General features: G+C 40.9%; 1 protein-coding gene across 2 annotated transcripts in view; it reads right to left on the bottom strand.

Annotated features, from left to right (window-relative positions):
* Positions 1-8,736: 8,736 nt before the first annotated feature.
* LOC142200578 (uncharacterized) overlaps positions 8,737-25,257 on the bottom strand; it is a 91,654-nt gene continuing 75,133 nt past the window's right edge. For both annotated transcript variants that reach the window (XM_075271024.1, XM_075271025.1), the window contains 6 exons: positions 24,335-24,398; positions 21,943-21,993; positions 18,958-19,065; positions 15,959-16,028; positions 9,962-10,228; positions 8,737-9,508 (listed from right to left, as the gene is read on the bottom strand). In XM_075271024.1, coding sequence (XP_075127125.1) covers positions 9,420-9,508; positions 9,962-10,228; positions 15,959-16,028; positions 18,958-19,065; positions 21,943-21,993; positions 24,335-24,398 — 649 coding nt within the window. In that variant the 3' untranslated portion in view covers positions 8,737-9,419. The remainder of the gene's footprint in view (positions 9,509-9,961; positions 10,229-15,958; positions 16,029-18,957; positions 19,066-21,942; positions 21,994-24,334; positions 24,399-25,257) is intronic.

A 25,257-nucleotide genomic window follows, 5' to 3' on the forward strand; every position in this document is an offset into this window, starting at 1 on the left:
TACATTGTGAGGAAAATACTAAATTAAGAGACTCCTAATGAAGTCAATTGACCATCTCTGTAATGCCCACTTATAATGCATGAGTACCATATATAAAACAAAACAAAACACAGTTTTATTCTTGAATATACTGTATTTCAGATAGAAAGACCAGATTTTGATGGGGGTTAGACTCAAAGTAGGTCAGGAGTCTCATTTTAAGTAAAACTATTGTTTGTTAATAATGATTTCCCATTAGTTGCTATGGTAGTTTGCAGTGCTTGAAAAAAACCCAAACCCTAAAACCGTCACATTTGAATGATCTATCTTTAGTATGGTAATTTAATATCACAGTCCCAGAAAACTCCTATCAATGCTTTGACTACTGAGTTCGGATGTGAAACTCTGTCCACAGCACAGAACTGTAAGGGTCAGTTCACACGTGAAAACCGCCTAGCTTATTTGTGCGAGGTAAAAAACCTCGAGGAGTTTTTTTGACGCTGTTTTTTGCATTCCACGCGGTTTTTGACGAGGTTTTTGACGCGGTTTTTGCTAGGTTTTTTTTTTCCTATATGTGCTATAGAAACTGCAGGCAAAAACCGCGCGTTTTTTTGCAAAAAACCGCGCGGTTTTGTGTGCAAAAAACCGCGCGGTTTTTTACCGCGCGGTTTTTGCCTCCCATTCACTTCTATGCAATTCTTCAGGCGTTTTCCGCCTGAAGAAATGTCATGTCGCTTCTTCAGGCGGAAAACGCTAGAAGGAAAAAAAAAAAAGCTAGTGGTCTACATAGACCACCATGTTAAAGGAGAGGTTTTTGAAGCGAATTCCGCTGTCAAAAACCTCCCCTTTGCCCACGTGTGAACTAGCCCTAATAGTAAGACTTTCATACCACTTTGATGTGAGATTCACTCTGCGTGAATGTCGGATTTCTCAGCCTGCACATTACGTTGAGAGAAGGACTCATAGCATTATACAATAGTTATGTATGATGCATGTTGTCCCTGCCTCCCGGGGACTACTAGTGGATGGTGTGTCCTGGGCAGCTGAGCATTGCAGCATGTCAGTTATAACTATGGAAACACTGGTGATTTCCGTATAACCACCATGGTTTTTCCCTGCCGTGCTTACTGGCTGCAGCCCATTACATGAGGCTCATGCCGAGCCATACACGCAGCGCTTCCCATTCACTTCAATGGGAGTGCTCGTAGTGAAAGAAGCAGCCCATTCATTTCTATGGGGAGCGCTCTTATTCCGGCTCCCATAGAAATGAATGGAACTGCTTTATACGCCGCTTATTCTGAACGTGTTTTACATTCAGAGTAAACTGCCGTATACGTAGTGTGAATGAGCCCTAATATTTTTCCTTACTTTCTGTAAAGGATTAGCACAAACTAGATACATTTTGTTAATTTTGATTTGGAACTGAATCTGTAACATTTCCTATTCTAACTGACTTTTTCAAACTCTGCTATTCTTTTTACTACTACTGTTAGCAGGAGGTCTGTAAATAAGGAAAGCTTAAACTTCTCCCCAAGCACTGCAGTGCTTCTCACATCAGGGTGAGCACGAAGGGATGGTGCAAGTGACTTAACCTCTTCAAGACAGAGCCTAAAAGTACCTAAATGACCAGGCCTCATTTTTCAAATCTGACATGTCACTTTATGTGGTAATAACTTTGAGATGCATTAACTTATCATGGTGATTCTGAGATTGTTTTCTCGTGACACATTGTACATCATGTCAGTGGTACATTTTGGTCAATATGTTTTGTCTTTTATTATGAAAAAATAGGAAATTTGGTGAAAATTTTGAAAAAAATGCAGTTTTCAAACTTTGAAATTGCATGCCTTTCATGTAGAATGTCATACTACCCAAACTACTTCATAAATTTAATTTACCATATCTCTGCTTTATATTGGCATCAAACTTTAATTGCCCTTTCATTTTTTTCAGATGTTATAAGGCTTAAAAGTCAAGCAGTAATTTTCCAAATTTGTAAGAATCTTTCCAACACACATTTTTCAAGGGACCAGTCTTGAAAGGCCTCTCTAATATAAACCCCCATAAATCACCCCATTCTAAAAACTACACTCCTGGAAGAATTCATAACTGCATTTAGGAAGTTTCTTAACCCTTTCAGCATTTCACGGCAATTAAAACAAAATAGAGGTCAAATTTACAATTTAATTTTTTTTTCACTAATATATTCATTTAACCCTAGAATTTACACATTCACAACGTGTTAAAGGAGAAAACGCATTCTAAATTCTATTAAGCAATTTCCCCCAAGCATGAAACCGTCCCATGTGAGAAAGTTAAATGATGTATGGGCACACTGTAGGGTCCAGAACAGAAGGAGCGCTATTGGGATTTTGGAGGGCAGATTTTGCTGGAATCTGTTTCAGGCACCATGTCGTATTTGCAGAGCCCCTGAAGTGCCAGAACAGTGGAAACCCCCCCAAAATGACACCATTTTGAAAACTAGACCCCTCAAGGAATGTATCCAGGGGTATAGTGAGCACTTTGACCCTACGGGTGTTTCACAGATTTTTTTTACCATTGAGACATGAAAATTTAAAATTATTTTTTTTCTGATATAATGTCACTTTAGCCCCCAATTTTCCATCTTCAAAAGGGGGTAAAGGAGAAATTGCAACCCACATTTTGCTACACAATTTCTACTGAATGCAACAATACCCCATATGTTCTGGTATACTGATATACGGACACATGGCAGCACTCAGAACGGAAAGAGCGCTAATTGGGTTTTGGAGGCCAGATTTTGCTGGAATCATGATCAAGCACCATGTCCCATTTGCAGTGCCCTCAAGGTGCCCAAATAGTAGAAACCTCCAAATTGTGACCCCATTTTAGAAACTAGACCCCGTGAGTTATTCTTTGAGGGGTATAATGAATAATTTGACTCCATAGGTTTTGAAAAAATTTGCGTCAAACAAAAAAAAATCATATTTTTTACACAAGTGTCATTTTTAAAGGCAGTTTTTTTTCCCCATAATGCATGAAAATGAAGAGAAACACCCCAAAATAGATTACCCCATTTCTCCTGTGTTCAAAAATGTACACTTTGTGGCCTTAATCCTATGTACGGACGCACGTTAGGGCCCAAAAAGAAGGGAGCACCAACTGGATTTCAAAGACATAATTTTTGCTTCTAAATGTTTCAGGCCCATTGCGCATTCAAACAAGATTTGAGTTACCAAAACAATTGAAAACCCCCACAAATGACCCCATTTTATAAACTAGACCCCTTAAGGTATTCATTGAGGGGTACAATGAGCATTTTGACCCTATAGCCGTTTCACAGATTTTACTAACCTTAGGATGTGTAGGTTAAAAATTACTAAAATGTCCCTTTATCTCCAAAGTTTTTATTTTCACAAGGGGTTAAAAGAGAAAAAGCCCCCCACATCTTGTTACACAATTTCTCCTGAACACGGCAATACTCCATATGTGGCCATAATCTGCTGTATGGGTACATGGTGGGGCTCAGAACGGAAAGAGCGCTATTTGGGTTTTGGAGAGCAGGTTTTGCTGGAATAGTTTTCAGGTGCCATGTCGCATTTGTTGAGCCCCTAAAGTATCAATACAATAGAAACCCCTCAAAAGTGACCCCATTTTAAAAACTACACCCATCAAAGAATGTATCAAGGCGTATTATCATTTTGAGCCTAAAAATTCTTCCCAAAAATTAACGTACAAAATGAAAATTGAGATTTTTAAAGAAATCAGCCATTTCGGCGCCCAATACATTGCACCCACTTTGTGTTGTCAGAGACCTGCACTCCTAAAACTATTAAAGAGCCATCCTAAGGGGCAAAAAATTATATATGTGGGTGTAAACTGCTACTTGGGCACAGAGCAGGGCTCAGAAGGGAAGGAGCACTGCGCTTTTTAGCTTTTGGGGTGCAGATTTAGAGGAACCCTCTGGGCGCCATGTTGTTTTTGTAGAGCCCTGGAGGCAACAGTAAACTGGAATTCCCCAAGAAGTGACCCCATTTTGTAAGGGCATTTTTAGGGTCTCTGCAAATATGATATGGTGTCCAAACACCAACAATCTAAATCTGCACTCCAAATGTACATATCGCTCCTTCACATCTGTGCCCTGCTGTGTACCCAAATGGCGGTTTATGCCCACATGTATGACACTGGTGTACCCCGGATAACGTATGTAATGCCATATGTGGGTAGAATCGGCTGTTTGGGCACAGCCGGGCACAGAAGGGAAGGAGCGCTATTTTGGTTTTTGGAGCACAGTTTGGTTTTAGGACACCATGCCACTTTTGCAAAGCCCCTGAATTGCCAATAAAGTGGAATCCGCAGACATGTCACCGCATTTTGGACACTACCCCACTGATGGGATTTATCCCGGGCACAACAGCTTTTAGAGCGTTCATCTCTGATACAAGTCGGGCACAAAATATTAGGCACTGAAATGACGTATTCCTGGAAAAAATTATTTTTACCTTTCACAATCAGCTTCGTATTCATTTATGGATAATAAGTTATAGCAACACTTGGGGGTTAAAAATGCTCTCTGTACCCCTGGATAAACCCTTCAGGGGTGTAGTTTCCAAAATAAGGTTTCATATCAAGGGATTCCACTTTACGGGCATTTCAGCTCTGCAAAAGTGTCGTGGCATCCAAAAACCAAACCGTCTGCGCTCCAAAAACCAAACAACCCTTCTGTGTCCGGCTGTGCCCCTATATCAGTTTATACCCACATATGGCATTGCGTACGGTATCCCGGGTACACCAGTGTCATACATGTGTCATACATGTGGCATAAACTGCAGTTTGGGCACACAGCAGGGCTCAAAAGGGAAGGAGGGCGATGCGGCTTTTGGAGTACAGATTCAGATGTTTGGTATCTGGACGCCATGTCATGTTTGTAGAGCCTGTAAGGTACCAGAAAAGTGGATTCCCCAAAGGAGTGACCCCATTTTGAAAACTGCACCCCTCAAAGAATTTATCAGGGGGTGTAGTGAGTATTAGTGTCCCAGACGTGACTGCACAGCGGATGGCGAAGAGGGAATATGTAAGCTGTGCGGAGAACATTGCAGACACCAAATTCCCTACTATGTCCCAGTAGCTCCTATGATTGGGGGAGTCACTCTGGGGGTCACTTTGGGGGTCATTTCTGGTGTCTGTTCCCTCATAAGCTGTAAATCTGGGGTGTCCCCTGATATCCGCTCGCACAGCTTATATATTCCCCTCCTGCCGCAGCCAGTTGTGTTCTAATGATTTGGTGATTTGGGTTTTTTTTTGTCTTCACAATACTAGATGCTATAATTTCTATATTTTCCTGGTGACGTGGCCATATAAGGGCTTGTTGTTTGCGGGATGAGATGCATTTTGTAATGACACCATTTTTGGGTGCCTAACAACTTATTGAATACATTTTATTAACTTTTTTTTGCTGGATTTAAAAAAAAAATAAAATCAATTCTGGCATTGCGTTTTACCTTTTTAATTTTTCGCCATGCAGCGTACCTTATAAGTAATATGTGATCTTTATTCTGCGGGTCAGTACGGTTACAGCATGCAGTGTACAGTATAAGTAACGTAGCCTTTATTCTGCGGGTCGGTACGGTTACGGCGATAACTCATTTATATTTTTTTATGCGATACTAATTCTGCAGAACAAAAACACATTTGGGGACAAAATCAGTGATTTTTGCATCGCCATCTTCTGAGAGGCGTAACATTTTTATTTTTCGGTTGACAGTGTTTTTTGAGGGCTTAGTTTTTGCGGGACAACCTGTGCTTTTTATTGGCACTGTTGTGGGGCGATTATGACTTTTTGATCACTTTTTATAGCATTTCTTTTTTTTTTTTTAGGTGAGATGGCGAAAAATCACTACTTCCGACCGGTTTTTTCCATTTTTTTTTTCCCGACGTTCACCATGTACATTAAATATTATGTTTTATTGTACAGATTGTTACGGACGCGGCGGTACCAGATATGCATTGTTTTTATTAATTTTTAGGTTTTTTTTTTTATATATAATTCATTTTCTATTGAATAAAAATGAATTTTTGGGGCTTTATAACTTTATTAATTTTTTTCAAACACTTTATTTATTTTTCACTTTTTTTTGTGTGTCTCTTTTAGGACACTTGATTCTGCAATGAATTCATTGCTGAATCAATCAGGCTGGAGACACAGGCTGCACGTGTCTCCGGTCTGTAACAGGAAGCCAAGCGATGTAGACGCATCGCTTGGCTTCCTTAGTACCTGGCAGGGTCAACCAGGTAACGAGGGCTCATGCAGCCTGGGGTCACTGGTTAGACCCCAGGGTGCATGTTTTACATATCGGCACCCCCCGATCTCCCCGCGGGGGGTGCCAATAACATCGCAGAACCGCTTCAGTGCCGTGATCATGTTTGACCACGGAACTGAAGGGGTTAAACTCCGATCGGACACCAGCTCCAATCGGAGTACATCGGGCACAGTGTTAGCTATAACATATAGCTAACACCTGCTCACGATGCCGCCCACAGGACCATTTACCTGCGGGCGGCATCTCATGTCAGGGAAAGTTTGTTACTGCAACAAACTTTCCCTGACATGGCTGCTACATGATAGGGACCTGAATCTATCAGGTCCTGATCATGTCTCCGTGGACCCCAGCAGCTATTAGCGCTAGGTCCACGGAGCTCCGGACCCTCGGGGAGACCCGATCCCCATTTTAAAAGGGTCAGTTTATAAACGTCGGCGCGGCACAGAGCCCAAGCCGCGCCGACGTTTATATACAGTCAGCCGTCGTGAAGCGGTTAAGGAATAGCAGAAGGGATAATCTGTACCACTATCTGGTACCATTAAAGGGGTTGTCCCATCACAAGGATCCTATCTATACTGCTTGTTAATGTGGATGTAAGACTTTTCCTAAATACACTGCTTCAGCAAAACTGCTTTGTTTGTCCACTATCTTACTTTATTCAATTCATTGTTGACACAGCCCTTGACTTATCTGCTGAAAAGTCAAGTGATGTATCTGCCTGCTCTCAGTGCACAGGAGCGAGCCTGTTTTTCTAGCTATTCCTGTGTGTACACCACGTGACCTAGCGCCCTGCACTCAGATAGGGGAGAGGAGCTGTTTTCATTTGTGAACTCGTCTTCTGTTCTCCCAGTTATCAGGCTAGCTAATTCAATTGTGTTCATTATGGCAGAGACAGGCAGGCTCTGTATGTAACACAGAATGGAGTTGCTGCTGCCTGTACTTCATAGTCCTATATGGGTGGGCGGAGCTACACACTAATTTGGGGGTGGAGGTAAACGGCAGGTTGCATGTGAAACCCCGCCCACCAAATGATGCAAGAAACCAGGAAGAAAGATTTTACAGCAGTGAAGACTGGTGAGTATGCGACGTGGGAATACCCCTTTAAGATAAACATTATTAAAAACAAAGGAGGTATCATGAGGAAGCTTATTAGCTGCAGAAGAGTAAAGGCAAATGTGCAAACATAAATGCCAACTTAGGCAGTTAACCTCTGCATTAAAGTTCAATAACAGTATTGGCAATATCTGTAAAACGCTGTGGAATATGATGGCGCTATATAAGAGAATGAAGTAACAGCATGGACTACATGATTTGTCTGGAAGAAGGAGGGAGGGAAACAGAATTTAGGAGGGTGGCCAGGATGTTAGTATATAGTTTAATGAAGGCGTTTAGTAAAACTATAGGTTTGTAATTTTTACTGTGTAATGGTTTTTGCTGGGTTTCACACAAAGGGCAACTAAAAGCGTAGCAGGGAAGACCATATGGATAAAGCTCAAAAAGGAATTAAGGACAGCAGTCAATCTGGCTATCAGTTCAACAGTAAAAACTTTATAATATAATAAGTTTATTAGGGACTGAGAATTTCCCATCCAAAAGATCGATAGCTGTCCTGTTTTATTTACCCCATTGATTTCAATGGGATAGCACCGCAGTACTCACACTTGCTGCTATAGTTTGTACGAAAACTAAGCAACAAGGCTCACAGTATGAATGCCCTTAGGTGGGTTTTCTTTGCATTGGGAGGCAGGAGAGAGGGCATGGTGTGAAGGGGTTGTCCAAGATAAAATGATCTTGCTACACTAAGCTGAACACCCCTAAACCCCCTAACTTCTAAATTACTTACTTTACCAAGAATTTGAGACATGAGCCCCATTCAATAAAACTACAAGGGATCTTTATTTCAGATTGCAAAGTACCACCTCAAAGGCAACCTCACAGGTTTGCTTAACTTCTGGGACCAGAGTTTGAAAGTCATGTTAGGTAGCTGAATAAGAAAATCCTTGCTTGGAGGTTCAGTAACTGGCAAGTTTTACTTCCGTAGAGTGATGGAATTTTGTATTTTTTTCTCTAGAAGAGAGTACTTTGCTTTCGGTGCCTACTGAATATCTGTCCGTTTAGTCTCATTCACTACAGCTGTCAAACCACACATACCCTGCTTTACAGTCTACACAATATAACAAGTATAGTAATTTTAAAAGTTGCTTTCACACAGATTTTGTAGGATTTTGCAACACATTTACAACATTTTTAAAATAATAAAAACTCATAAAACTAAGATGTAAGTGTATGATACATTCCCTTAAACTAATTTTTTTTTTCATATGTATCATTGTTTACAAAAACTTTAGAAAAATCTGTTGAATAGAAAAGTTTATTCACAGTCACTGAAGGTAATTGGCATTTAAAAAAAAAAAAGAAAAAAGAAAGCAGTATTGTAGAGTGAAGCATACATAGTACTGCAGACAAAACTACAAAAAAAAACACAGAAGCTTTATTCATCAGGAGAAATTACTGTTTCGGCAAGCTACATATTTAAATCCCAAAACATGGTAGGATTCTACAATGGAAAAAAAAAAAAAACCTTTAAACAAGAACACTTTTGGAAATTGTTTTCTTTCATGTCTTTCATGGAATCCACTTACATGTTTGAAGCTAAATATATGGCTCATGTATAAAGCATCAATGTGATTACTAAAAAAAAAAAAAAAAAAAAAAGGGTAGTTGGCTGTATGGGTACAGTTATATGCAAAAATGCATATACTGTGCTGTATATATTTAGTTTTTTTCAAGGAGTGTGTTAGTTATATACTACTTTATAAGCACACTTTGATATGTCTGTGATGTAGGTACAGACTGTTCTGTCAAATGTAAGTGTAAGACATGGTGTGATACAGTGCAGAAAAAAAGCAGCAAAATCAACACGACTGCACAATGTATTTGGGGCCCTAGACATGAGGATTCAACAGGTAGCAGGTCATTTTCATATGGATTAAGGGTCAATTTTTTTATTTTTTTTTTTACAGCAAGAGTGATGCTAAAACTGTACTGTACTTTAATTATACCACTATTACAAAAGTGATCTGTAGTGGCCTTTTTTTTTTAATGAGTTATTACGGCTTCTATACACATGTACATAGTCTATACATCATCATCACTGCAATCTGCTTCGGCAGTAACACAGCTTTCACTTTCCATCAACAGATCTGTTTCAGTAGCTGAACACGGGTCTGAGAGAAAAAAACAAACAAAAGAAAAACAGTTGAATTAAAAATAAAACAAATGAACGCATGTATTAGCCAAAGAATTCATGAAAGTCATCGGTTACTCAAATTTTCCTTACTGACATTTTCTCCTCTATATACCCAATGAGAACAGGATAATAACATACAGGGAGGCACGGCTCATAAGACTGCTGTTCCCAGCTTTGGAGACAGCTAAAGCTGCAATCACATCAGTGTTGGGTGTGTATCCATCACAGATCTGTCAGAAATCCCAGATGAAAAAGTTTTGCAACCCCAACTTTGAGGGAGTCCCTCAAGAGCTCTTCATGTCCATCATTAGACTATTATTCCATTCTTCTGGTCCTGCAACAGGTTAGAAGGATGGACTAACCCGATGCCCATATGAATGCATTATAAACATATCCCTGTTTTAAGTTGTTTGTTTATTATGTCACTTACTGTCATCTGTGGAGTTTGTTGCAAATGGCTGGTTTGAGGTTGAGGTATCTAACGCCTTAAAAACATTTGTTGGTGATCTTGAACCAGTTGATGAAGCATCTGGATTACCTGATGGGTTTATGACAGGCGAGTCTAGCTGACAGTATGTAGAAGATGTGGGATTGGCGACAAACTGTATTGGTGATGCATTGGCTGGAGAACCTGGGCCTGAATGAATTCTCACACATTCACTCGTTGTTGATTGAGGTATACAAGAATTTATCTGTTCTGAAACAGAGAAGTTTAAGATGTTTTCGATGGATCCACTTTTACTGTTTACTAAAAACGTAAAATTCCTAAAAGGATTGGAAGCATAATGATAAGCTTTATACTACTTGTAAGCTGGAAACACACATGTGGGTTTCTTGATGGGTTTGTTTTTTTAAGCCAACACGTGGATTCAAACTGAATGGTGAATGTAAATCAACAGCATTCTTTACTACTGGATCCCATTATGGCTTTGGCCAAAAATCTGCATCAAAATCTACATGTGTGTTTCCATCCTTAGACCAAGAAGTTGTGGAAAGCTATGTTTTGTTACAGATTTTGCTGCATTTTGGAGCCAAAGTCAAGAGTGTCTTCAAAAGGAAAAGGGAATATAAAAGAAGCAATACTGTCTGTGGCTCAAAAAAAAAGCAAAAAAAAAAAACAAAAAACAAAAAACCCAGCAAAGTTTGCATAAAAATATAGCCTTTTGATGGGAAATGACTTGGCTATGATGGAATGAGGACGAATGTGCTTTCAGCTCTGATTCCTGGCCTGGAGAGATAGTCTACCCCACGAATAATGAAATACAGAAAGATCCTCAACACAGCTAAACTAAAAGGTAAGACCATCAAGACTACTCCTGCACCTCTTCCAAAATATTAAAGGGACTCTATCATTGGGAAAAGACATTTTTAACTAATCATAGCCTTTAGAAAGGCTATTCCACACCTATCTTTAGTATGTAAATTGCCTCTGTAGTTTCTGATTAAGTCCATTTTTATTCATATGCTAATTAGACTGGTGCACGATGCATTGTGCACCGCCTTTGGCATTGTTTCCTATGGTGTATACAGCACAGGTTGCTGCTGATGACTCAGCTTCCTGTTTGCACACACACACAGGAGATAATAGCAGGGACGAGTGCTGCTGAGAACTTCCTGTGCTGGCTGGAAGCTCATTAGCATATGAATAAAAACGGACTTATTCAGAAACTACTGAGGCAATCTACATACTAAAGGTAGGTGTGGAATAGCATTTCTAAAGGCTATGCAAAGATACGATCAGTTAAAAATGACTTCCCAGTGATAGAGAAAAAGGGTACCCTGTTAAAATGATTGAAGCTGCATACCATAGAGCAAGCGGATTCAACCAACAGGAATGTCTTGCTCCAAGACAATCTGTGAAAACTAATGAGTATGAACTGAATTTCATAACGGCCTTTAGTTCATCTCATCAACAGATCAAAGATATTATTATGAGACATTGGCCAGTCCTACAGAATGACCCTTTTCTTAAAAAGGTTATTCCTATAAGACCCAAATTCACCTTTAGAAGGGCACGAACGCTCAAAAGTATTCTAGCGCCCAGTAAATTACGGTCATCCAATACAACCTCCGTAACAACTAATACCTCCTCCGGAGGGAGTTTCCGTTGTAACCGTAATAGATGCAAGTGCTGCAGATCAATTAGAAATAAAGTATGTGAGATTAGTAGCTTCACTACCAACAAAATTTTTAGATTAAAATACCATCTTGATTGTACTTCGTCATTTGTAATATATTTATTGGAATGCCCGTGTGGCCTCCAATATATAGGCAGAACATCTAGACAATTAAGCGAGCGTATCAACAAGCATCGCTCGAATGTCACAAACGGTTACATGAAACATAGTGTGTCGCGACATGCAGCTGAACATCACAACAAAAGCTTCAGCGGATTTTTGGTAACACCAATTGACTGGGTTCCCCCGGGTAATAGTGATAGACTGAGTAAGCTAAATAAAAAAGAGATGTTCTGGATGTTTAAATTTAATACATTACATCCAGCGGGCCTAAATATCGCAACTGAGGATGTAAACAGATGAGTTACCTTGTATAATCCTTTTGGTCATTCTTAATGTATACTGTTAACTAAAAGGTGTATTTTTAGGGAAGGGCCTATATAATTGGTTGAAATGCATGTTTTAAACTATTTAAATTATTCAATTTATTTTTCATTTTTAATTTGTATAATAGTCAGATAGAAATTTAATGTACCAATATCGAGTATATCATGAACATGGTGGGCTATATTTATATATATATATTTTTAGGAATGTAATCATATAGATTTTTATGTTTTCTAATTAGAATCATTTTCTAAACTTTTATGTTACGTCCTAGGCAAATATCATCACTATGAATTCTTTTAGATGACTCGTGTAGCAGATTGTCCTTTTACACATGCGCAGAAGTTCATGCGTTCCAGGTTGAACCGCATGACTTCCTTTTATTTTATTTTTTATTCACATTTGCATATTTAGCTATACGACTCTTGATAGGTCGTACCACCGTTTTTTCTTAGCCCGTACTGTTGGTTTCTCTGGTGCGGGCGGAGTGCCCGTGCTCTTGTGGTGATAGAATATTCTGCCGAAAAAATTTGCACAAAGGCTCGTAACATCTAGCTAATGAGCATGCGTTCCAGCTTGGACCGCATCTTTTTCCTCCGGAAGTGGCACATGGAGCGGTACGGTTAAATAGGCCGAGGCGCTCCGGATAGAGTTTATTTCTTCCTAGCTTGAGTGAAGCTCGATTAGTGAAGGTAAGACAATATTATTGCTGGAATCTTGTTCTAATGAAATATAATAATAGTCACTGAACATATGGGATGTTAAGGATCTATAGTTATCTCGAGTATGAATAATATGATCAATATATAATAGTTTGTCTATGACTAATGATGTGTAATACATCACCTGAGCTTAATTCAGAATTCATATAATATACCTTGGATTTGTTTATAGGTTCTGGGTTTATAGGTAAATGATTTTCTTGCCTAATAACGTCGTGGTCTGTTGTTTTTTTCTTTGACAAGCTAATCTGTTTTTTAAATTATGTCTTTGTATATTCATGTTTTTTATACATATACTATATTTATTGTTTTTAACTAGTTACGCACTTGATAAAGGGTTCCGACCCGAAACGCGGCAACTGTTTTTGCGTTGTGCAATCTTCTTTTTGAATAAATTCCTTTGGACCTGAGAGCGCCGTCCTTTTGTTCTTCCATTGGTGCATCCTCCTGGTTTTTGACCAGTGTTATAGAGACGTGCTGCCACTCTCACTCTGACGAAGCCTAATATTGCTGAAAACGGAGTTGTGAACGGAGTCACAACCCGATCAGGTGAGAGGCCACCAGGTCCTGAGTTCTTTTCATAAACACCAGATAATTCATCTATATATTTATAATAGACCATCTACACTATAAGTGTGCTCGGTATCTCTCTATTCTCCCTTCCCAGTGATAGAGCCCCTTTAAGGAATTTCTTTCATCTGGCTGCATAGAGATCCCATACCCTGCAACCTGCTGTAATCAAAAGCCCCCCTACAGAAACTCATCCATTACTGCTAGTGCTACCTCCATGCACACTAGCATTCAAAGGTGTCCCCGCCTCCAGCATTGCACTGGGCAGCCTGTCTTTCCGGCCAGTGGTAACATGGACAGTGCAAACATCTCCTTCAGTGCTGGAAGGTCCCATAAACCATCTACATAAACATGGTGTAATGGAGAGGATGACGGGTACTTGGAGTACATGAAGTGCTGCTGGATGGCGACTCCTACAACCCACCAGATACCACCAAAGGTTGCTGTGCTGAACATAGTTGTTGGAAGGAGGGGATGAATCATGCCTGGAGAGACCCCCTTACATTACACAACGGGTTGTTAATCACCCAGTCCCCTTGCGACACCTCCGCCAAACCACCAAAGCCAAGCGTCATTACTCTGACCTCCTCCTCCTTGACCTCTCCTCTGCCTCTGACACAGTCGACCACTCCCTCTTGCTAGAAACTCTCTCATCCCTTGTGAGAGTTCACAATTGCAGACCTAGCCCTTTCCTAGATGTCTTCATACCTCACCAACCGTACATTCAGCGTCTCCCACTCGCTCCTCACCACGACCTCTCTCCATAGGTGTCCCCCAAGGCTCCGTCCTAGGAGGCCTCCTGTTCTCCATCTACACCCTCGGCCTAGGCCAACTCATAGAATCTCATGGTTTTCAATACCATTGCTATACCGATGACATGCTATGCCGATGCCCAATTATACCTCTCTGGACCAGACATTACTTCTCTGTTGGCCAAAGTTCAAGACTGTTTAGTCGCTGTAGCCTCCTTTCTCTCCTCCCGCTTTCTCAAACTCAACATGGAGAAAACGGAGTTCATCAACTTCACATCACCCCGTACCTGACCCATCTATCAAAGTTAACCACACTTGACCCTATCCCACGGGTCCGATGCCTTGGCATAACCCTGGACCTGAGTCCATAGGTCTGAACCTATCCTTCAAGTCGCACGTTCAAACCCTCATTACTTCCTACTGCCTTCAACTCAAGAAGATCCATCAAATCTGCTCCTTCCTCACCCCAGAAACTACTAAGACACTAGTCCATGCTATCATAATCTCCCGCTTAGATTATTGCAACACCATTCTCCATGAACTCCCAGCAAACACCCTTGCCCCCCTCCAGTCCATCCTAAGGGCTAGTTCACAAGGGAATTCCGCATATGCACATTCCGTCGTGGCTGCCACAACGGGATGCCGATGCAGTGCACGGCATCCCATCGCGGATTTCCGCTCCAGATTAGGCCCAAATGAATGGGCCTAGTCCGGAGGGAGGTGTCGCGAGGTGGACGCCGTGGCTGAATCAGCTGCGGAATCCGCCTAAAGAAAGGGCAGCTGGCTTCTTTTTTTGCACGAGTGGGAACAAACTGCTAGCACAAAAAAAATGAACGCTAGAGGTCTACATAGACCTCTATTGTGAGGGGGCGGATTTTGAGGTGGATTCGGCATCAAAATGTGCCCCCTCTTGCCCTGTGTGAATGAGCCCTAAACTGTGCTGCTCGCTTGATTCACCTCGCCCCCCGTTCTTTATCAGCTGCTCCTCTCATCCACTTCTCTTCACTGGCTACCCATTGCCCAGTGTATTGAGTTTAAGCTACTAATGTTAACATACGAAGCCATCCACAACCTGTCCCCTCCATATATCTCCAACCTAATCTCCTGCTACCTGCCCACATGTAACCTTATATCCTCCAAAGACCTCCTACTCCGCTCTACTCTCATCCGCCCCTCACACAACAGTCTCCAAGATTTCTCCTGTGCATCCCCCATACTCTGGAACTTCTTACCAAGACACATAAGACTGACTCCCACAATCACAGGCTTCAAGAGGGCCCTGAAGAATTACCTACTCAGGAAGGCCTAGAACCTCCAATAACACTACTATCACCACATCACCATCTGAACAGTCTCCCCTTCACCTTCTGTCTCTATCTCTCTTCCCTCATAGATTGTAAGCCCTCGCGGTCAGGGCTATATAAACCCCCAAATTTAAAGCACCATGGAATTAATTAATTATTAATTAAATTAATAATTATATAAATAAACAATAATAATAACTTGTTTCCCTTCCACATAGGGAGGCCCACCCTCAAATCATCTCCGGAAGACAATGACACAAACAAAACTCATTTAAAATAATTTTCCACTAAAAATTATCTGGAGAACATGACAGCATGCCTAGCTTTTCAATTTAAGAAATGGAAAGTTTTTGTCAGGAAAAGAAATAAAAGGTTTGTTTTTGAATTTTGCATTGTACTAGAGATATAGAAAATGTTGATTACCATCCATTTGTAGGAAAGAAAAAGACAACTTATTTCACTTATAGTATTTATGCATACAAGTAAATATACAACCTTCAGTGTGTTAAACTTACCATTGTTGCTGGGATCATTAGAAGACTCCATAATTTCCTCAGGTGAACTGTGCTCTGCTTCTGTGCAAAACTAAACACAAACATAATATTCTGATGAAATATGCTATAACAGAAGAAGTAATGACATCTTAGATTTATATTTGTAAGATAGTTTGCATGTGCTAGGTCCATTGTTGAACAACAACAGCATGGTTGGACAACATGGATGATGTGCCTCTACACATTCATTTACTTCAGTGAGTCCAGGTCCCATTGATAATACATGGGCATGTGTATGGGGTCATAGAAGATAATGGGTCAGTGTGCTTAATGTGAAAAACACAACTAGCATACTGACAATACACACAGTTGTGTGCATGAGGCCTTACTCTATACAGTGTATTCTCAGTATAATCATTGATGTCCCTGCTTTATGTGTATTCTCTAGCAGTAGTTATAGTTACTGCAGATATCTCAAAGGAAAAAAGGAAATATACGAGGTATTAGTGCATGATGTATATTATGCTATATTGGCAGCTTCATATTCTCTGTTTAGTTTCAAAGGTTTTATTTAATTAAAAAGTGTATTCTGCACAAAATAACATACAAAGTGTAAAATCCCAATGCAGAAGACTTAAGAAATACCAGAAATAAATCATAGGATAGACAAGGGGTCGGCAACCCCTAGCACGGCAGACAGGAGCTTCAGCAGCGGAGCGTCCCTTCAGTTCTCTCAGGACGCTCCTGGCAGGATACAATAGAGATAACATATGCCTGTAACCTACGACATGCCTTTTCTTCAGGCGGATTTCGCGGCTGATTCATCAGTGGACATCCGCCTCGCGACACCTCCCTCCCTACTAGGTCCATTCATTTGGGCCTAATCTGGAGCGGAATGCCGCGACTGAATGCCGATGCACTGCACCGGCATCCAGGTGCAGGTAGCATTTTTTCGTTCCGGAATCTAAGGCGGCCTCCGCGTCACATTCTGGACCAAAAAACTCACGTGTGAACTCAGCCTTAGAGAAATTACTAGTAATACCCCCTGTATCATGGTAAAAAGGAAAGAGTTGGCAGTACAATATCAGAACATATCCTCAAAACTTACTTAGTAAACCAGGGGTGTGACAGGGTAGGATATAGAATAGTTAAACCAAACATTATAAACAGACCAAATAGGAGTCAGGGTGTGGGCCTTATTGAGGTGGAGATGGGACAGAAAGCCATATTATTAAAGCAGATCCTTTGAAATCAATCAGTGAGGGCAGTACTGAATCCTCAGGCAATACACAAATAACAAAACTTTTATAACCACCCATGGTGTGATAACATGGAAGGCTCAGGTAGCTAAATTGACCTATATACTCGCTGCCACAAGACAGGAAAGTAACAAAAGTCCTCAAACAACCAAGCAGCAACAAATAGGAAGTTAACAATCCCCAGTATTAATCAGATGTAAGGCAACAAAGCTATCAAGGTGATCTTCATCTTCTTATTGTCTACCACTCTCTGGTTGGCCTTTGGATATGTTGTGGCATGTGATGTGGGATACCTATTCTCTCCAGAGATCTTTTTCATTCATCCAGGAGTCATACCAGACATGTGTGGTTATTATGTGTGAATATGCAAATGTGAAAGCCCCACTGTTATCTCACTTGAGCTGCCTGTAATACACTGTTATCCAGCCAAATGGCTCATAGCAAGAATAGCTTGACTAATGTCAGCTTAGAGGTGGGTAATTACTACCAGGCCCGGTAAGCAGAGCTATCATGAGCAGCACTGAGAATGAGATCCCAGGATCCTCAATATGGAACTTGAGAACTATTTTTTTTTTTTTTTTTTTTTTTTTTTGGGGGGGGGGGGGGTGAAAACAGTTTTTTCTTTATTAAAAAATGAACATCATACATAACATACAAAGAAGCCGTAATGTACTTCAAAAAGAATGTGATATTCAATAAACAATCAGCTTCATAAAGTATTGAATAACTGTCGATAAAGAAGTAGACAATCAAAAGAGAAAATTAGGTAGTCACAATTAAACAGGTGAAATATGTAAAGTAAAGGTGATCAAGAAGGTAAGTAAGATAAGACAAATTAAACGCTAGTAGAAAGGCTAAAGAAGTTTTGAACCTGATATTGAGAGGAGTGGGAGGAGTAGTGGAAGAGAGAGAGGAACCGATCTAAGAGGGTCTATTAATCCAGGGCAGCCATGAGGATCTGTACTTGGAATGTGACCGTTTTTGCCAACTAGACAGTTCTTTGAATCGTGCGATTTGTGAAACTTTAGTCAGCCAGGCCTGCTTAGTGGGGACTTCTGTTTGGAGTCACAGAGGCCCAAGAGTAGTTGATCCAATTTTTTCGCATTAAAGCCTGTTGTGCCGTAAAGCCATAATGAGGAGAGGACATCAGGACCGAACGTAGCCGTTGCTAGGGTTTTGGACACAGAGGGAGCGGAGGGAGTAGCACACAGATCAATCCAACGGAGAAGCTGTATTGATTTATAGTAGAATTTAAGATCAGGCATCATTAGCCTCATTATTTTCTGGTGCGCCCGGCCCTTTCTTCTGCCGTTCACAGGTGGCTACCTGCGGGGAGGGGGTTAGGAGGGTGGTGGTTAAGTGGGGTTTGAGTTAGTTGGGAAGGGTTAGTAGTGGGCGGGATAGCTAGGGAGGTTAGGGAGGGGGTGAGAGAAAGTATGGGGAGTAGTGAGAGTAAGCCTACAAGTTCCATGATGCATTGCATTAGCTAAGACAGAAGAAAGCTACACCTTGTATACAAATGCAGAAGATGCCAGGAGCTCCCAAGGAAACCCAGAAATCACTCAAAACACTGCTAAAGGTATTTGAGTGAACTAATTAACCCATTAATAGCAAGAACAGAACTTTTTTTTTCCTTAAATTAAAAAAAAAGGTTACATTAAATGACAGTTATTAAACAATGGAGTCCTTTTATAAGTATAAACACAAATTAGCGGATTTTTTACATGGATTTAAAACATGAAAGAAAAATGGGAGACTTACTATTTCTTCCAGTTTTGTCTCTTTGTATTTCCTCAGTGCATCTGAGAACATTTCTTTAATCTTTATTGCAAATGCCACATCGGTCTCATTTGCAACTGCAAAGGTTTTCTAATAAAAAGAAAACATTCAAGACATAGACTTTAGAGTTGTATACAGTAACACATTACATAGCATATCACAGCTTATTTCCTGTATAAACTGACATAGCAGATACAATTACATACATGTCAGAAAAAAGCAGCAGTGAATTCAGATTATTTCTATTGTTCTGTATTCAAAAATGGGTGATATATTATTTTTGATTACAAATCAAATATAAATATATTTAATTTATGCTTTTTTTTTTAATTTTTTTATAGAGACATTTGGTGTCTTCCAACACTGGCCGTGTTATATATTGCTGGCAGTGCCTTGAATTCAGCATTCTGTCAGCTTTGTCATTATCAGCCCAGATTTTAGAGATATCAGTGCCAAAATCTCTGCATCGCATCGTAAGATGGGCTGGTGCAACAGCTCAGCATCATTGCTCCCATTGATGGTACACTTCTGTGGTCTTGTACTGTTGGGGGAAGTGGGGTTCCTCACACCCAGCGATGACATTGAGCTATAAGGCTGGCCGCCCAAAGAGTGCTGGGATATCCGTACAAAAACTAATGGCACCGATATGTCTGCAAATAGGGCACATACTGCTAAAACTGACATGAGAAGTGTTAGAGGACATGAAAGGTCCTCTTTAATGAAAAATCTTAAGTGTTATAGGTTGGACACATCCCACTTGTACCCACAAACAGTTAAAGCACCTGTTTTTGGCTCATTTACTCCATTTTGTTGTATACGTATTGGCAGGGCAGGCAGTTTAAAGTGCCATTCCCATCTCCAGCATAATTCAGACAGATATGAAACAAATGTTATCGTTTGAATAATAAAAAGTTCTACAATTTCCCAATATACTTTCTGTATCAATGCCTTATGGTTTTTTAGATTTCTGCTTGTTGTCATTCATTGTGCTTACTTGCAGTGGATAAAAATCAGTCCATGGTCATGTGATGAGCACAAAGGTGCACAGCTCGTTTCAGGATAGCACAGTAATCAGAAATCTGCCCGGTAACAAGCTGTATGTCAACATTTCAACTTTACCCTTTAGGTCACAGCTGTCAAACACAAGGCCCATGGGCCAAATCTGGCCTGTGACTTTGTGTTCTGGAGCACTATGGCAGGGCTGCTTCTGCTATATGGGGAGTCAGTGAGTACAAAGCTGCATTAATGTCTGCCCCCTAGCTGTGGCTTATAAATCTCCTCTGCACTCCCTTCCCTCCTACAGTGTTAGGGACATCTTAGGGTGCCCTTCCCCATGCTCTGAACTGTACAATGATTTGGCAGGTGGGACCTCCTCTGCCACACAGATTGCATGGGTCTTCTATTTTCCTCCTAGCGGTACCATAGACTAGGGGTCAAAGTTCCGTGAGTAAAATAGAAGAAGCACAAAGTCTGTGTGCTAGAGGAGATCGCATCTGCTGCATCTCTGCACTTTAAGTATAATATAATTATAGAGTGCTATAGAGCATTGAATGGTATCTGGGGGGAGTAGGATACTATCTGTGGTGGGTACTACAGTAAGTGTCTCCATTTAGGTAATAACATTACTTTTGGTGGGTCCCATTAAAGTTGCCTTCAGCCTCAAAAGAGTGCCTGCAATGGGCTATATAACTGGCATAACTACATCTATACAAAATTACTAACGGCCCTTTGAAGATAACCATAAAGCTGATAACCAGTCTTCAAGATATGACAGCCCTCTTTTTTTTATATTCTGAAAGAAGTCAAAACGTCATCCGTGAAACTACAGGTCTGTAAAGTTTAAGTGCCACTGAGGGTAAAAAGTTTACAGTTTTCTAAGGCTAAAGCCCCACACTCAGAAAATACCGCAGAGGAAAAGAATCACATTTTTCACAGAAAGTCTTCCTCTGCGGACTGATATGACCCTTGGTGGAAAAGAGTTTGACACCCTTGCTTTAAGCTAACCAAAGTGTTTTACCCAATGCATTACTTTATCTATTGTTTGTTAGATGGTTTCAAACCACTATTGAAGGGGTTGTCCTGTTAGTTTAGATTAACTTAGCTGTTCTGGTGGACTCTTAATGATGGACCGGGGGTTGCAACCTGGTTCTGAGCTGTGAGTCACATGATCGGAACCAGAGTTATGAATCTGGATTGCTCCATCCCCTCCATCCTTACCTGATCTCACAGGTAATTACGAGGGCTGGCTAACTATACTATGGCACATAACTAATTAACTACTTATGAGATCAGGGAAAGAGGGAGAGGGATGAGTAATCCAGGAGCCAAAAACCAGGCTCCGGTCGATCATCAAGAGTCCACCACATCAGGTAAGTAAATATAAACTTCACGGACAAGCCTTTAATTTGCAGTGGTCAGTTGATTCAGTCCCTAACACAAGCCACCTCCATTTTTTTCTCTTCACTGTGGTTGACAGCTAATAGTTCTGGAAACATGCTGGGTGTGTACCTTCAATAAGGCCCCAAGAAAGTTAAAAAAAAAAAAAAAAAAAAGCATAGCTACAAAATAAAACATATTTTGTCTACTAAATACTTACATCTAATTCATAAAACTAAAATATTAATTATTTTAGACAAGATCAAATCCAGTTCAGCTTGAAAAATATGAAGAGAAAAGCCCTGCAAGCAGGACTTATTTCTCTGCATCTTTCCACCATTTTCGAGCAGAAACTAGGAGGAAACCTGGCAGACCCCATTATAGTCTATGGGGTCCGTGGGTTTCCGAGAGTAAACGCTTTTTTAAGCGGATTATGTTTCTGCTCGAAGAGAACCCCAAGTGGACCCTCCCCAAAGGAAACACGTTTGCATGTGCGAACCTAGCATAAATTAGTGAACACTCTGAATTAATTTCTGGAAAAAGAAGTTACACATTAATACAACTAGATGTAACCTATGAAAGAGGACATACCAAAAATTTGAACACATCTTCGTTGCTTTTTACCGGTTCCATCTGAAAGGTCTATAAAATACAAATGAAATATGCTCTTCAAGTCTTGCAGGACAATACTATAATTTATGAATGTCTTTACTTTTTTGTTATACAACAGATTAGCAAGAAGAGAAACTTGTATAGCTCATGACACCACATCAAATGTTGTAGAGCAGGGGTAGGGAACCTTCGGCTCTCCAGCTACTGTGAAACTACAACTCCCAGCATGCTCCATTCACTTCCATGGGAGTTTCAAGAACAGCAGAACAAGTATGCATGCTGGGAGTTGTAGTTTTGCAACAGCTGGAGAGCCGTACGTTCCCTACCCCTGTTGTAGAGTATAACCAAGTAGAAACACAGATTTGTACCTGCAAAAAGACATTTTTATTTATTTATTTTTTTAAATAATGAGGTTATGTACATTTCCTATGCTTGATAAAGTTACTTACAATTATGTATACAGGTTCCCCATTTTGAGTTTGCAAAAGAGTCAGAAGTCTGTGCTCTGCCTTTTCTGTGTCACTGACTCTGTTCTACATAGATTCACAGCCTCAGGGGAGGCAGAGGAACAAGCCTTCAGTCTCCTTCAGTCACATATAGTCTATTAATGGGTTCCCAGAAAAATAGAGTTAAAATTCTAACATAAGTTACCAATCCCCAGACTGCCTGGGTCACCCCGTGCTCCATTTCCTGATGTCTCCTGACACACAAAATAAATTCTCCTAGATGCCTGTACTGCAAATCACTGGCTTAGGGTAAGTTCACACTGGGTTTTTTGGAACGGAACCAGAGACGGAGACCGCCTCAGGTGCCAGTCCAAAATACGGGTAGCTGTGACTGGATATATGATACTGGGGGTATTACTAGTAATTTCTCTAAGGCTGAGTTCACACGTGAGTTTTTTAGTCCAGAATTTGACGCGGAGGCCGCCTCAGATTTCAGAACAAAAAAACGGCTAGCTGCGCCTGGATGCCGATGCAGTGCACCAGCATCCCGTTGCGAACTCCGCTCCGGATTAGGCCCAAATGAATGGGCCTGGTCGGGAGAGAGTGTCTTGAAGAAGGACCATGTCACTTATTTTTCCGGAAGCCACAACAAACAGCTCCCAGAAAAAAAACTGACCGACTCCCATTGATTTCAATGGGAGTCGTCTTTTTGGTCAGGATTTTGAGGCGGATACGGCCTCAAAATCCTGGCCAAAAAACCCTGTGTGAACTTACCCTTAGGTGGATCACTACTTTAGTCGAACTGACTACAGTCAACTGATAAACTCCCTTTAAAGTGAATGTCATAATAACACATAATATTTACCGTATTTTTCGGACTATAAGACGCACCGGACCATAAGACGCACTAAGGTTTTAGAGGAGGAAAATAGGGGAAAAAAAAATTTTAAGGAAAAAAAATTGGTGAAATATTTAATAACCTAATAATATAATATTTCAGCAATGTAAATAGAACCGGGGGCTTTCGGACACAGGGATACCAAATGTGTATGTGTTTCACAGTAATGTTTTTGTTTTATATGTATTCTAGGGATATGGGGGTGATTTGAACATATCTATCTAATCTGTCTGTCTATCTGTCTGTCTATCTGTCTGTCTATCTATCTGTCTATCTATCTGTCTGTCTGTCTGTCTGTCTGTCTATCTATCTATCTAATCTCATCCATGGATGGAAAGAGACACCCTGCAGTGAAGCTATGCAAGAAGAGAAAAAGGGGCGGGCCAGACGGGTGAAGGAGGTGTGGTTTTCTAAGCAAACTTGAAAACACGCCTCTTTCACCCATCTGGCTCGTCCCTCCTTCACTGCCTCTCAGATCTTGCTCCTGCAATGAAGCCACACAGGCAGGGAAGTAGGGGTGGGCCAGACGGGTGAAGGAGGCGTGGTTTCAAGCTTGCCGAGAAAACCACGCCTCCTCCTCCCGTTTGGCCCACCCCTCCTTCCCTGTCTGTGTGGCATCCTTGCAGGAGCCAGATCTGAGAGGCAGTGAAGGAGGGGCGGGCCAGACGGGTGAAAGAGGTGTGGTTTTCTCGGCAAGCTTGAAACCACGCTTCCTTCACCTGTCTGGCCCGCCCTTACTTCCCTGCCTCTCATATCTCGCTCCTGCAATGACGCGACACAGACAGGGAAGGAGGGGCAGAGCAGGCAGGCACCGTGCTGCTCTCCTTTTGATTCACAATGACGGGACACAGACGCTGCACACGCTGCATTCGGACTATAAGACGCACACACATTTTCCTCCCATATTGGGAGGAAAAAAAGTGCGTCTTATAGTCCGAAAAATACGGTATGTCCATAGAATAAGTGTCTTTTGAGCAACTTATCTTATACTACATACTAAAATAATATTGAATCCATGTATTCGTACCTTTCTTGATTCTTTATGCCCTGTCTTGCCACTGTTTGCATGATGTTTCTTGCTGTAGTACCGACTGTAAAACAACCCATATTTAGTAAGTTACATGGCTTATGGCAGACATAATGTTCATTAAATTATATAATAAAATATGCAATAATTCCACTTTGCTGCCACTTGAAATTTGACAATTATTTGCTTATACAAAGCAAAAATAACGCTAGGTTCACATTAGTGTTGCATCTCTGTTGTTCAGGTCCGTCAGAGGTAGAGGATGGTAGAGGATTCTACCATTAAAAACTTGAACTATAGGAGAGTACTGCGCATGCTCGCGTAAGTGGCCACAAAAACATGGCCGCCAGCATGTGCATTCGCCTACTGCGCAGGCGTACAAGTGTGACCCCAGCGCCGGAAGAAGACGCATGAAGAGGACATTCCAGAAGAAGATGGAGGTGGCGCTGGAGAGTTCTCTCACAGCATTGGGAAGATCCCCACTGCTGTTTGAACGCTGGGACCCACCCCCAGTGCTGCGAGAGAATTCATTTGCATACCAACGGAAAACGGAATTTTAACCGAACGGCGGGGCGAAGAAGACATCTAAAGGTTGGAGAAGAATAGCCTTTCTTACGTGTCAACGAGAAAAAAAATGTTTTTAATGGGAGAATCCCTTTAAAGGGTTCACAATGCTAAAAGGGTTTTCCAACCCCACAAAATCAATTTAAAGAAAATATCTAATATTTTTCAATCCCTCTCAGTCTTCAAGATATGACAGCTCTCTTTTTATACATTCTGAAAGAAATCAAAATCTTATCTATGAAACTACAGGTCTGTAAAGTTTAACCTCCATTGAGGGTAAAATGTTTAATTTTCTAAGGCTAAGGCCCCACACTCAACGAATAGCTGCAGAAAATACCGCAGAGGAAAATCATTGCATT

Source organism: Leptodactylus fuscus, chromosome 4, assembly GCF_031893055.1.
Source record: "Leptodactylus fuscus isolate aLepFus1 chromosome 4, aLepFus1.hap2, whole genome shotgun sequence".
Lineage (NCBI taxonomy): Eukaryota > Metazoa > Chordata > Amphibia > Anura > Leptodactylidae > Leptodactylus > Leptodactylus fuscus.